Source organism: Pithys albifrons, chromosome 5, assembly GCF_047495875.1.
Source record: "Pithys albifrons albifrons isolate INPA30051 chromosome 5, PitAlb_v1, whole genome shotgun sequence".
Lineage (NCBI taxonomy): Eukaryota > Metazoa > Chordata > Aves > Passeriformes > Thamnophilidae > Pithys > Pithys albifrons.
Genome location: NC_092462.1, coordinates 23,581,743 through 23,596,179, shown reverse-complemented (window position 1 = coordinate 23,596,179; position 14,437 = coordinate 23,581,743). Strand labels below are relative to the sequence as shown.

The following is a 14,437-nucleotide window of genomic DNA, read 5'->3' as shown; positions in this document are numbered from 1 at the left end:
CAGATGTTAAAAAACTACATGGTTAGAAAAAGATACAAATTGAAAAAAGTTCTGAACCTTATGAATTGAATTTAAACCCTGTCCCTACACAGTGGTTTGTTTATAATCCCTGTGCCACCAATAACAAAGCTTCTGCAGGCACTCAGGATGGTAGAACCTCTCTCCCAGAGACAGCAGGCAAAGAAGAGGAGTAGAAATGGACAGCCTGATAATTTTTCAGTCCCATAGAAAGAAGCAAATAAAACTGAGTGACATTAACTATTGTTGTAATCTTTCTTGGCACTCCAGAGGCTGTGTTGACAACATTACAACAGCTATTCAGGAATGCTGTTATACCACCAGGACTTTCTTTGAGAATTTATAGACTATAATTTCTTGTTTTAGCCTCCAGTGGTGTCATTGCTGACTGTACATCGGGCCTTGGCTACAGGGGAAAATATTCTCTTGTTCCAAGCCCTTGGCTCTGCATATTGATTTTGTTTCACACTTTGGTAGGAACATTGCCCAATAAGCTGTGTAGTATAACCTCTCTACCCCCAGCCAAAATCCCCAAACTTTTAATGACTTTCCCAGAGCAGGGATTTCACATGTGGGCTCAAAGTTCATAGGCCTGTGTAATACCTCTGTTTCTATCTTTACTCATTTGTGCTTGCTTCCTCTGCTCATGAAAAATACTTTAAACCCATAAGGATGCTTCCTGGCTACTCAGTGAGCAAGGCTAGCAGAATCAGTCCCTGTTTGCACAAAAGACACCAGATAATGACATTTAAGCCAAATAAGGGATATTTTGCTTCATATATTTTTCCACAACTCAGCACATGCTTTAGTCATTAGAATGGACAGGCTGATTGATTGCTTGGCTGATTCCTCTACATTCAACACCTAAAAATAAATGTTTAAAAGTTACATAATCTTGGAGTTAAGGCCGTTCTCTGTTCTTTGGAAGCCAGAAGTCCAAGTTAGGGCTTATTGCTTTGGGAGAGCAGAGAGGATCCTCTGAAAGCTGATGACAATGTACCAGACTTGATTTCTAAAGGAAGATCAAGAGAGCATCGTAGTTTGGTTCAGTTCTTTCCACTGATGTGATCAGCTGGATCTTGTTGGTGGTACTGGTTCGGTTCTGTCAGGTTCATAGGAACATGTCAGGATCCATGCATTTCAAGCTACTCCATTCTGTATACATTCAGTTTGCTTCTTTAGGAGTATATCAAAGGTAGTATCACAATGAGAAGTGAAGGACAAAGTATTGAAGAATGATTCCTTTCAAGGGAATTTTGGGATGCCCAACGCGGGCAGGCCTGGATGTCAAACAATGGTACTGCTACCTGCAGGAATACTGTGGAAGGAGGAAAAATTGTGACTGGTACATGTGGATCTTTCCTTGGTAGTATTACTCAAGAGGAAGTTCCTGTGAGACCTGTGGGATTTGCAGTGCTTCCAGAAGTCAGAGGAGAAGTGGGAGGGAGTTGAAAATGGACTAAAGAGAGAAGAATCTGTAGAAAGGTAAGGAAGAAGGCCCGAAAGAAAAAACACCTGTAGGTCACTCTGTGAAGGGCACAAAGGCAACACACACCCCAGAGGAACAGTGCCATGAAAGTTAAAACAGAAATCACCAGTGGGAAAGGATACTCTTCTTTCCACCTCTTTTTTTTTTTTTTAATTCAGTTCAAAAGGATGGCAGGAGCATGATGCAAAGTGCTATTTGTATACTGGGGAAGAGACACATAGGAGGACATCTGTTTTAAGGAGCTGCTTCAAAAATAACCCCAGGAGAGGAGTATGTTTGTAGAGCGTGGCAGGCAACCTGCAGAGCAGTGGAAAGTAAGACAGCAGTGGTGCTCTGAGTGCAGACAGCCCCAACTGTCCACAGGATTGTGTACATTTGTATTCACTGTCAAACCACCCCACCCTGACCCCTGCGGGTGTTTTACAAATGGCAGGAGGTGCTGTTTCCATGTTTTCTGCCTGACAAAATTGATCCCTTTTCTGTTGCCTTCCTTCTTGACCTCATTTTCTTAAGTCAGCAGCTCTTAAATTCCAGTTTCAAGTCTTTGAAAAATAACCCCATTTCAAGGAATATCCAAAACGTATGGCAGAGGAATGCAGATTCAGATACTACTCCATCCAAAGAGGTGGCCTTGTTCACCTGGAAAAAAAGAAAAGCAGGCTGAAATATTTTTGAAGCAAGATGCTCATGCCCAGCATTCTGCCCTAGCCTCTTACTGACTGCTGAGTATAGGAACAGGCAGCAAACCTGGCCTCTGATTTACTGAGGTGCTGTGATGAAGTCCAATACAGCTTACCTGTTGCTTCAGCTTCCCAGTGGGTAAAACAGAGGAGTGAAAAGCATAACTTTTGTACTCATCTTCTTTCTAAAGTCTGTGGTTTCAGACAACTCTAAAAGAGTTGTGGTATAGGATTCAATGCAAATATCAGGTGTGATCCATTGGTGAAATGAGAAGGGGTAAAGCCAGATGGCAGGAGCCATCCCGCTGGAGAACACAATGCTTCAGGCAGTTAATTTCTCATGTTAGCCAGATAAGAGAGCATGTTTGGTAAAGACCAGATGAAAAACTGGAGATTCAACCCCTCCATGGCCAAACGCTCCTTAAAACTTTGACGAAACATTCATGATTAATTTGCATCCCTATCTATTTCCTAGTTTTTCATAGAATCAATGGCAAATACCACTTCAAAGAAACAACCAGATGTTTCCCTCCTGCTTTTTTTAGCTATTCATTTTGGGTAACAGTAACATTTCACAAATAGAAGTGAGAGTTTGATATATAGTAGCTGATATCAATCTAGTAGGAAGCAGCTGTATTTCTTTTCTGCACTAGTGGCTGTCAGCAAGTTACAGTGAGCTGACTTCACATATCCCCTACCTCAAGGGAAGAATTATCCTCTGTACTCCCTCCATCACTGTGTTTTCTGATAAAGAACAAATGCTAAAATCATGTATGCTAAAATCAGTTCATGCTGTAGTAACTACTTGGAGCAAAACTTTGGTTTTGGTTACAAAAATTCTCACAGCACAAAGTAAACTATTTGGAGTTTCATGGAATTATTCCATATTTACCTGGCTATGCCTGGTATAACCATGACTGTACTTTGGCCACTGTTTGGTAGCTCAGTACCACCTGCAATGTAGTTTCACATGTATGTAAACTAAGAAAGGGATGTGATTTAGACAAAATTTGATGTGTCAAAAGAGTTGAGTAGCAGTCAAATTGGTTTGGAGTAAAACGTAGCAACAGGGAAATTAACATCATGCTGTTACTCTGTAACAGAGATGGAAATCTATCACTTGTCACTATGTAAGAGAGGCTGTGTCTGTAATATTGGCTATTGTAAGGAAAGCACTTAAATCTACAGTTAGGGAAACAAATTATTTGCTTTATGTTTTTATTGGGGTTCAATTCACATTGAAAATAATGGTCATTTAATGTCCAGACTGCTTATGCCATCCCACTGGACACCTCTTCTTAGTGCCTGAGTAAGTTGCAGACCAGGCCCTGTGGGACGTGCATCTGACTGCTTTCAAGGAGCCATGGGCTTCTAAGCACTGGCATCACTTTTGGAATGGGAGCTCTGGTATACCAGGCTGAATACTGAAACGTATTCAGGTATATAAATTGTTTGTTTCTTAAACTTTCCTTGAAGTATTTAAGGGTTTACTGTTTGAATGTCTCTTCAGGCTTTGAGGCTTTGCCAAGATTAAGCTTTTTCTATTACTTTGTAACCATATAGAAGCTATAAAATTGTTCACTCTCAATAAATTTATGGGTGTTTTATCCCAGCTAGTACTGAGCATGTGGCTTTCCTTGCTTAGCTGTTTGTTTCCATCATTCTTGTTTCAGTGGTGACAATTGGGCTTCCACCTTTCTTTTCTTTCTGTGAAGTGCAACTCAAGTGCATGGCACCATTCTGTTGTGCATATCCACTGGACATGCTGTTCTGTACTATGGGACTATGGAAAAATGTCCAAATTTTTCTCTGAATGCTGCTATACAGATGCAGGCAGGGTAGCAAGTGTAAGCTCATGAGGACCAAATGTACTCTGAAAGAAAGACTGAATAAGCAGTGTAAGCAGGCACCTGTAAACAGGTGTACTTCTATGGTGTAGTATTGGGGTTCGCTTATCCCGAGCAAGGGGGCAGCGTGAATGACGGTCAGAAGAGCTCAGGCACAGCAGGCATCAAAAGGCTTGATCAGAAGTTTATTCAAGATAATTTCACAGAGAGTTTTTTCATAGCTCGTAGATCATAGTAGTAGTAGTAGTAGAAGTTCTATTCTCAGTAACATCCACACCTTTTATATCCTCTCATATCCAACATGTCATGACATTATTGGCTGGCCCATTCACTTCACATTCACCAAAGCATCTCATTGGTTACAAGACGCCACACACACTCCAGGTAGCTCTTTTCTCTTTAAGGGAGAACTCTAAACTGCTTTCCTTAAGGGATGCACTCACAGTCACCCCTACAGTGTAGAACACTGACAGCAGGCTCTTCCTTGTACACCTAGCCAAAGCTGACCTTGTGTTTGTTCCTGCTCCTGCCTATCTTCCAGTTTGGCTGCAGGGTCCTGTGCACCTCCCCAGCTGTTTCACTGCTGCTGTGTCCTGCACCTATTAAAATCTGGGCAATGTTACTCCTTTCTCCCTTTCCGGAGCACATGGAGGCTCTGTCAGCATCCCCAGGGAAGGCAGACACCAGCAGGTTGCACAGTGGGGTAATTTACCACTAGATGGCTGGACCTCCTTTTTGTCCAGCTCTCGGTTTTGTTCCAGCCTCAGAGTGACCGTGCTTGGTACAGAACAATGGTCTCGTTGTAAGCTTTCTGCCCACCCACTTCATGGCTTAACATTTTAAAACAGCTGATGCTTTTAGCAGATTTGCATTCATGATGAGTAGTTCAAACTTTTGAATCATACTGAAAAAGCTGTGGTAATATCTAAGAAAATTACAGCTATTTTTGCAAGACAAAAAGGAAAAGCTCCCTAGGTCCTGTTTTACTTTTTTCCATTCCACTACATGTGTAATACAACTTTCATCGAGTCTTTAATTTTGTAAGTGTATGCACAAGTGGGACACATTTAACAGTTTGTCACTTCAGACTGGGATATAACAGCATAATGTCCTGAGTAGTCACAGCCTCATCCTTTGATCTGCTGAATTTTGGTGATGTGAAATCTGTAGAACTTTGAGACACTGACATATATGTCACTGTGATTTGGGGCAGAAATGTCTTTCCTTTAAGAAAAATTATTTTGCTCACAGTCAGTCTCTTCAAAAAGATTAATACCTCTGGGTGAAAAATGTCAACTTTCCTGATGATTGCAGAGTGATACATTATACAGAGCAAGAAGGCCCACTTCATAAGGAAGATTTCTCTTGCCTGAAAGAAGACAAGAGGAATAGACAAAGTAAACATCTGTTTCTTGAAGATAGCACTTTTCCCCCCTTATCAGTCTCTTCAAATATTCAGCTCTGTTACTTGTGTTTACTCGGTTCACGTTGTATGTCTATAGATGTATTTGTATCCTTGAGTTTAAAACAACAGAGGTATATTTTTTAAATCAAAATTACTTTAGTTGATTTGCTGTGACAACACTAGCATTTTATGCTTGCCACTTGCAGGAAAAAGGAGGAGTAATAGTCCCTGCCTCCAAGGTAGTATAATCTAAAATTTCAGATCTGGAAATCTTAGGGCACTTTGACAGCTTTGTGAGAGCCTGCAGGTCTAACTAAAGAAGGTGATACATGAAATGGTAGGATGGAGAAGAATCTAGAAATAGGTCTGGGGTGGATTTCTTTTATTGTTCACGTTTCAGTATGAGTCTCTCAGAGTTCAATTTTCTTAAAATATTATGACAAAAAAAAACCTGATGGTATAATTAGTGTGGTAGAAGAAGAACAGGAAATTGAACGAACTCCACCCATCCAGACTCAGGGAACCACAGGTAGTGAACCACAGAGCAAGTGACAAGCCTCTGAAAAAACAGACTTCAAAAGTAATTGTTCAACCCAACAACAATATTGGTAGCTACCCTTTTCTCACTTGTGGGAAGGTTTTGGTTTTGTTAATGCAACAGATGAGAGTAAGAAAGGCTTGGAAATTTCCACTTACTGGACTTGCAAACAAGTAAATTGTATGTTTTTCTGAAGTGTTTCTTTTAAAGGTGCCTGAAGGGTAATGTGCAGGTTATTTATGAAATGCAACCTCACGCTTGGAAGTATTCTGGACCCAGTTTACTTGCTCTTTGAACTCTTCAAAATACTGAAGTTCCACAGTAAGTAGAGGAATGGTATGGCTAGATTGAGTCTTAGTTCTGGTACTTGATCCTGTCATAAACAGCTTGTTATCGCTGCACACAGAAGAGTGCCTGCCTAAGATGTAACATTATCACAGGCATCATGTAGTCCTCCTATGACATTATAGGAAGTAAAATGCCCTGAAAACACAGCATGACTTTGTAATCACTCTAGTACTGCTACTGGGAATGTTTAAAAAAATCTTATTTTAATTGCCTTGTTCCTAAGCAGGTCCAGTGATAAAAACTATACAGAATTCTGCTGTAAAATACCTGTTCATTTGTGCTGTTACAGATGCTATATGTGCTGTGGCAGCTCTGTATAACATCTGAGAAATTAAAAGTGTCAATACCAAGGTAAAGGAAACTGGTGTTTTTGATCCAACTTATGTGGTAACTGTCATTAGATGTGAATAAAGAAGGTATGCATGAAGAACCAGACAAAATGGTGAGGAAATAAGCTTGAACATATCAACAACCTTCCTTTAGGATTATCAGGTCACTTGCAATTCTTGTACAGTCCTAATAAAGTGTTAGAAGCCCAGGATACACCCTGTTATGTAGTCTAGCAGACAGGAGACACCAATGTCACAGCAGGCAGAGATGGCAGCCCTTTTGTCTCTGCTCTTGCCATAGCTCAGATAAGCAAGTGTGTTCCCCACAGAGTTTTTAGGAGGTGGCTCCAAGCTGGGCTGCTCTCCATATCCGGGGCCTCCTCCAGCAGACACTGATTCCCTGGAGCACCTCTTCACTCTCCCTACAGGGTTTGGGATCAGTTCTCTGCTGTGAAAGCAATGACAGTCCCTTCAGATCACAGCATCTCTACAGCCATTTGAATCAAAAAGCAATGGAAAAAGCATTGCTTGGATTTGAAATGAGAGCTTCGTTGCACGGTTGGCTTTTCGCACTTTGTTCTCAGGAAGATGATTTAAGGATCTGCCTCCACAGAGGTCTGGGGGCTGAACTCCTGACCAAGATGGCCAAACATGTATTCCAATGCCTTTTTGCTCAATTATAGGCCAGGCCATGATGGAAAACTGTTCTAAAAGCTGAGCTCTGAGATTAATTGCTCTGCCAGCCTCCCCTCTACCACCTGGCTGCAGCTTGCAGTTAAAGCCTACAACAACCAGATGTGCAGGTGTGTGCACTCTCTCACCCTGCCTTCTGCTTCCACTCCCTGACCTTCTGACAGCTTTATGGATCTTCCTGGAGAGAATGCCAGAAAGATTCCTGAGGGACTGTTCATGTGGAAAACTCTGATCCAGGCTCCCAGGAAAACCAAAAATCTGCACAGGCAGGATGGAGGAAGCTCAGGTGGTTTAGGTCTGAGTAAAGGAAACCCTTGAAAGGAACCATACTCAAAGATTACTTAAAATGGTGGATTTGCAGAAAATCTTATCACCATTAAAAACACACTCAGGGGAAATACTTGTTCTTCTGAGTGGTATTACAGGGGAAACAGCTGTTAAACCTCTGAGTTGAGGGTGTCCTATGTTACTTGATGAAGAATCACTGAAAGCAACTGAGAGGGCCTTGAAAAACCTCATGGATCTTAAGAAAATCATGTGGTGTTCCGTTATAGGCTAAACATTGGTTGCCCTTTTGGACAGAGCATTGTCAAGAATTACACCTGAACCTTCAGGTATACACACAAGAAATAGTTTGTGTGGGGGAAGTGAACAGTTTCCAAATTTGCAGTTTGTCCAGTGCTTTTAGCAATACAAAGTCAGAAGAATAAATTTGACACTTGCTGGACTAAGTTTATATCTGTATTAACAAGCACGGTCTGGTAGCTCCAGTAATGAAAGGGGAGGTGACTGCCCATACTCTGATTAGTCACCCCTAATTCAGGCCTGCAAATCTGTGTCTCCTGTAGTATAATGCATATGTTTTACCTCAATATGCCCTGTCACTGCCCTGTGCATAGAAAGGTTGCAAAAGTACCTCATAATTAATGCACTTTGGAGCCAGTTTGGTTGTAATGGCACTTGGAACCACACCTGCATTCACCGTGTGATAGTGACCTGTTCCACAGTTGTACAGACTCACCACGGGATACTTTCTGATAAGAGTGAGCTCTGTAAAACACCCCAGAGCAGGGGGTTGCTGAGGCACAGCACTGCAGAAACAGAGCTGTGTGCCAATGTTTGCCCCAAGCAGCCCCAGCTGCTCCTTTGCCTCTGACCACACAGCGTGGGGAGGAAGTGTGCCACCACTCCCACCCTTTCCTTTCACAAGCAGCAGAGGTAGCAGCTCGAGGTGCCTGGCTCAAAAAGGACAGCATTTTGAGAAAGATAATAAAGGCTCAGATACACATTCTTATGAGAGAGTAAAATCAGACAAAATGTGATTGGTTATTGGTTGTTATTTGGTATGCCTTAGCTTCAGATTCTGCCGTGTAACCCTGCAGATGTATAGACATGCTAGATGCTTCCTGAATCATCATAGCAACAATGTTGTTGTTATCACGTTATAACAATGTTGGCCCGGTCCTGCAAGATAATATTGTTATCCAGTACTGAGAGTTAAGTTTCATATGTAAAAACAGGTTATTACTCGCCAGTGTTACCCATAACAGTAATTAATCAGTACTTGCACTTGGAAATTAATGAAATATATTTGTGTTATTCTTGAGGAAAGCCGAAGTCATGTTCACACCTAGGACTCAGCATGTAATTCCACCAAGACCAATACAACTTGTATCACTAGTAGAGTTTAGACCTATGAAATTCTTAGCTCAGAATTCCTTTTAAACCCAAAATAGCCCCCTCATCAATGGTCGCTCATTTGCTAAGCAGAAAAAAAAGTGTTGTCACGTTTGTAAAACTATTAAATGAACAGAAATAGCAATACAAGCTAGTACAGTATTTAGATTGAAAAATATCCGAAGGCAGGTAATACCTCTGACTCTATAAATCTAGTTGTATATGTCAGAAAGCTCTATGGCTTTCTCCAGGAAAAAGATTGCTATCCTTTGACTTCCCACTGAAATAAAGTGTCTAGGAAATACCCCGACTTACGGACACAGACACTGAACTTTCCTTAGACTGCAACTCTTTATCTCACTACATGTGGTATGAGATGAGATTGGCGATGAGATAACTCAGGGAACTACAGTGTTCAATGTACTGCTCTGCCATTTCTCTTCTCAAGTCACTCATACTTGCATTTCTTCCCTGGAAAATGTCAAAGAATTCACAGATCAAGAAATGGGCGCTGATGCAAAGACAGAGGTGCTGGATTTAAGAAATTATTGATATGAGGAACTGGGATAAGAGCTCTTTACTTGGTGGATAGTAAGGATGTCAGAGGCTGCAACTATACTTCTTTTAAGACATGAACTTCTCAAACTTGCCACACTTATTAGCATTAGAGTTGACAGTCTTTTGTCAGAAGAAATCCATTGATATCTACATCTTAGAGGTGGGAAGTATATTGTGTCATTGGGGTGGGACTTTTTCTCCAATGACAGTAGGAAATCAAAGCATTGCCTAGTGTTGTGAAGTACTAAGCTACTAGAAACGTTGCTTTGTCATTGAAATACCATCCATTAGTACTCCTGTGACTCGTCAGATGAATAATGAACTAACTGAATGTGAATAACTGTCTTGCCCTACTGCAAGGAAAGGTAATATTGCTCCTGCTTGGTATTGTCTCAGGCTTTTGTGCCAAAACATCACCCTAGAATTCAATGCTGACTGGTAACTAACAGTGAATTTAAAGTGTTGTCACACTCATCATGCTCAGCTTCCCTAGGTGGCCAGAGCAGGTAAGGAGCAATCCACAAGAGATGGCATGAAGCTGAAGGTGGGGATTTTTTTATCCCTGTTTGTTTAGAGGAGACAAAATGTTTGTAAAACAGAGAGGCTGCTGCAGGTGCAGAGAACTCTGTTACAGCTGGCATTCTGAAAGATCTATTGCTTACATCAAAGCTGTTCTGCTGCCTTTGCTGTCTGGTTGCGTATTGTTGAGGCTGCACAGGAGCCATACACACAAAGTGAATTAAAAAGAGCAGGGTTCTGTGTTCAGTACCCTCTTTGAGTGAACAGTCTGACCCTTAACACCAGACATCCCAAGTTCTCCTTAAGCTGATGAGATGATGGGACAAAGTGAAACATTTTTGGCTTTAAAAAGATACTTGGCAACGATAATACGACACTCAATTGAAAAAGCAAGTGAAGTCATGTAATATACTATGAATTATGTAGGTTGCATTTCATTGGGAGTTGTTGATTGGGAATGAATGGATTAACATGTAAAACATCAGAGAGTGTTACTGAAATTATTGTAATAAATATTACTTTGCAATATTTTCCTCCTGCCTGCGAAGAATTAAAATGCTAATGGGTGCCAATACTTGATGTTAGTAGCGTGTCATGACAGTACTATTATAAATGTTTGTACAGTTTGTCACAAATATTTGAAGCCACTTGTTACCATACCCCACTGTAAGTAGTGATGTGCCTTCATCCACTGGTATGGAACATATGCATTACTAGTTATTCACCCTTTTCTATCCTCTTCCCATTGGATGGTCTTGCAAAGACAATGTTAACAACAGACACAGGGCTCATATATATATATGTATGTATATGTGTGTATATATATATATATATATATATATGTAAAACTATACAGGCATAGTTAAAGTGTATAGACATGTTGCAATAATTTCTCGTTTACTAATAACATTGTTTCTTTTCATGGATCCACTTCAACAGATGCTTTTTCTTCTCAGTGTCTGGCAGATGTGACAAATATTTCTCTTAGACAGATGAGAAGGTCCCATAACTGATATGACACAATCTTGAACCAAAAGTATCTTCTGTAGTTCAAATAGTGTCACACTTTTGAAGTGCGTTGTCTTGCAGTCCCATAGAGATGGGAAATATAATTTATTACAAAGAAGTCTTCCATCTTTTAAAATTAGAAGAGTTGCAGATTGTAGAATCACAGAATCATATAGGTTGGAAAAGACCTCCGAATTCATCTAGTCCAACCCATGATGTAACACCACCTTGTCAACTAGACCATGGCACCAAGTCCAGTCTTCCCTTAAACGCCTGCAGGGACAGGGACTCCACCACCTCCTGGGCAGCTTGTTGCAATGTCTAATCACTCTTTCTGTGAAAAATTCCTCTTACTGTCTAACCTGAACCTTCCCTGGTGCAGCCTGAGACCTCTGGTCCTGTCACAGGTGCCTGGGAGCAGCTCCTGACCCCACCTGGCTACATGCTCCTTTCAGGTGTTGTAGAGAGCAGTAAGGCTCTCCTGAGCCTCCTCTTCTCCAGGCTCTCTCTTAGAGCTGGACCAGGAAACTCGGAAGGTTTGATTCTTTGAAATAATAGCAAAGAAATGCTATTAATTATGCTGTTAATGCCAGCAGTCCTGTGGTGTAATGGAGAGCACTCTGGACTCTGAATCCCAAGGTCGTGAGTTCGAGTCTCAGTGGGGACCATCCCCTGGCAGTTCAATGCCTCCCTGCCATCCCATCCCTTCACATCTCGGATGCTCAGCAGGGTCAGCCCCGGTTAGTACCGGGTGCTGTGACCGTCCCGAGGACTTCCCTGTCACTGTCCAAGCTCGCTCGGCTGTGGCAGATGGACCTCAGGACTTAAACGGTGGGGCCAGTTCTGCGCACGCTGTGCCTCACCTAAAAATCCACTGCGCAGGCTGGAAGGGCACACCCACGTGGGGAGAGCCCTGCCCAAATCTGCGTTCACGAAGTCTGGCCATACATACATACAATGCCAGACCATGCGGACTCTGAATCCCAAACAGCGTATGAACACAACTAAGCCATGTAACTGTGTATCAGTCAGGTTCAGTATAAACTCAGTGTTTATATTACGTTAAAATATAAACTCTGGCAATTATTGCAAAATGGTTCTTCTTGCGTTCCTGCGCTCACGAGCTCTCTCGTGGGAGGCGATCTGAGGGCGCCCATCCAGGACAACCCACACGGTGTAATTGCGGCCTGGCCCCTTCTCGTTACCGCAGCCGGCCCTCTGTGCCGCGCGGGGCTGTTCCTCGCTGCCTCGGCATTCCCGGGCCTGTGTCCCGCCGGGGGAGCGGGACGGATGGAGGGATGTGCGGAGGGATGGAAGGATGGAGGGATGTGCGGAGTGATGGAGGGATGTGCGGAGGGAAGGGGGGCGGGCGGAGGGAGCTGCCCCGGCCCCGGCCCCGCCCCCGGGGGCGGCAGCAGCGGCGCGCTCGGATTGGCGGGGCGGGGCGCGCGCGGCGGCCGTTGGCGCTGCGGGGGCGCGCTCGGGCCAGCGCGCGGCTCCGGCCTGAGCGCGGCCGATCCTGCCCGGCCGAGCCGCTCCCGCGGCCGCCCCGCGCCCGCCGCCTCTCCCTCTTTCCCTCCCTGCCTCCCTCCCTCCCGCCGCGAGCAGTCGGGGCTTCCTCCATGCGGGAGAAGAGGAGGAGGAGGAGGAGGTGGGAGCTGCTCGCCGGCCATCCCCGGCGCCCGGCAAGTCGCAGCCGACCCGCCGCCGCGCCGCTCCTGCCGCATCTCCCCGCGGCGCGGAGCCGGCGCTGAGCCCTGCCCGCCGCGCCGACCCGGGCCCGGGCCCGGGCCCGGACCCCTCCTCATAGGCTTACCTCCACCTTCCTTCCAGTCTTCCCAGCTCCCTGCTCCTTCCCCCTCTTTTTTTTTTTTTTTGCATACCCTCCCCCACCTTTGCCCCCATTTGGCTCTTACCCTGGCTGCGAGCAAAGCGTCTTCATGAGCGCAGAGGATGTCCGGGAAGCACTACAAGGGGCCTGAAGTCAGTTGTTGCATCAAATATTTCATCTTCGGCTTCAATGTCATTTTCTGGGTAAGTGGAGCCGGTTGCGCGGCGTTTCGCGTATTCCTGTGCCCCCTCCGCTCCATCCTCCTCCCCGTCCTCCTCTCCGGCCGCTGCCGCTCCCGGGCTGGGCACGGCGGGGACGACAGGGACGGTGACAGCGGGGCGCGAGGCCGCGGCGGGATTTGGGATGGGATGGGATGGGCTGCGGGACCGGGGGTGCCGCCGCCTCCGACCCCCGCCCCGGGCAGCCCTTCCTTCCCCGGGCACGCTGTGCTGCTGCATTCCTCCACCTCCTGAGGGTGCCGGCTCCTCTTGCCTTCCAGCCACCCTAATTGCTTTTGTTGTAGGTGCGAAGAGAGGATTTCGTGTCTTTCCCCCCCCTCTCTTCGTTTTTCCTGTTCCCTCCTTCCTTTTCCCTCCTCTGCTTTGTGATGGTGGAGAGAGGGAGCAGCCAGACACCCAGGCCTGAAGAACGAATTGATCTGCATGTTTTCACGCTGACATCCCTGTTAGCTGCAAATAATAATAATAAAAAAATCACAGCTCAGGTTCTCTGAACAGTGCTGTTTAATGATTACACGATGATGAAGTTGTGTATGGCACGAGTTTGTTATGATTAGCTTTAACACATAGTAGTAGTAGCAATAATACGATGGAGGAGGGGGGAAACTATTTCCACCCATCACTAAAGTTCAAGCCCACGGGAGGTTTGTTTGGGCGTTTGTTGAGATTCTGGCTGTGCCGCTTGATCTGCCTGCACAGTATCTTGTTGCACCATTCTAGCACTGGCTGTAGGCTCGGCAGAACAGTGTAGTGAAATGTAACCTGCATATAATAGTACTTCCAGCATCTTCTCAATGTGTTGGATTTGAAAGAGAAGCAGCTGGGTTTGGACGAACATGCCAAATTTTAGAACCACAGAGAGGGAGGGGATAAACCTTCTCACACACGTGTAAGTGATGAGGGCTTCTCACTGCATAGAATGTAAAAGTCGGGGGAAGGCTCTTACGTGTACAATCCTCCTCTTTTTGTGAGATGTTTCACATGGCGATGAGAAACACGCGCAAACCCAGGTAGGGTGAGGGTGTTTTTGAGGTCTTTGAAAGCAAGTTGAATATATAGCCTGTATCTTGGCTAGTTTGGACTAGAAAGGGGAACTGGATAAAAAACCCCCACACCACCTTGAAGTTTTCTGAGCTGATTGTCGTCTTGATGAGAACAGAGGAGGGTGGTTACCTGGGTAGCAGGTATCCATATCTAACCTCAGGTCTGTGTCTCTGGAAAATAGAGATATCTGAAGAGCATGTTTGAAAGGGTGGGA

General features: G+C 44.4%; 1 protein-coding gene and 1 long non-coding RNA gene across 3 annotated transcripts in view; one reads left to right on the top strand and one right to left on the bottom strand.

Annotated features, from left to right (window-relative positions):
- Positions 1–776: 776 nt before the first annotated feature.
- Positions 777–13,486, bottom strand: LOC139672208 (uncharacterized). The gene is made up of 2 exons (XR_011697883.1): positions 13,026–13,486; positions 777–2,146 (listed from the first exon to the last, which is right to left on the bottom strand). It is a non-coding gene; the product is annotated as an uncharacterized lncRNA (long non-coding RNA).
- The window catches only part of TSPAN5 (tetraspanin 5), an 86,626-nt gene continuing 84,747 nt past the window's right edge, over positions 12,559–14,437 (top strand). For both annotated transcript variants that reach the window (XM_071555894.1, XM_071555893.1), the window contains exon 1: positions 12,559–13,143. In XM_071555894.1, the coding sequence (XP_071411995.1) occupies positions 13,063–13,143 (81 nt within the window). In that variant the 5' untranslated portion in view covers positions 12,559–13,062. The remainder of the gene's footprint in view (positions 13,144–14,437) is intronic.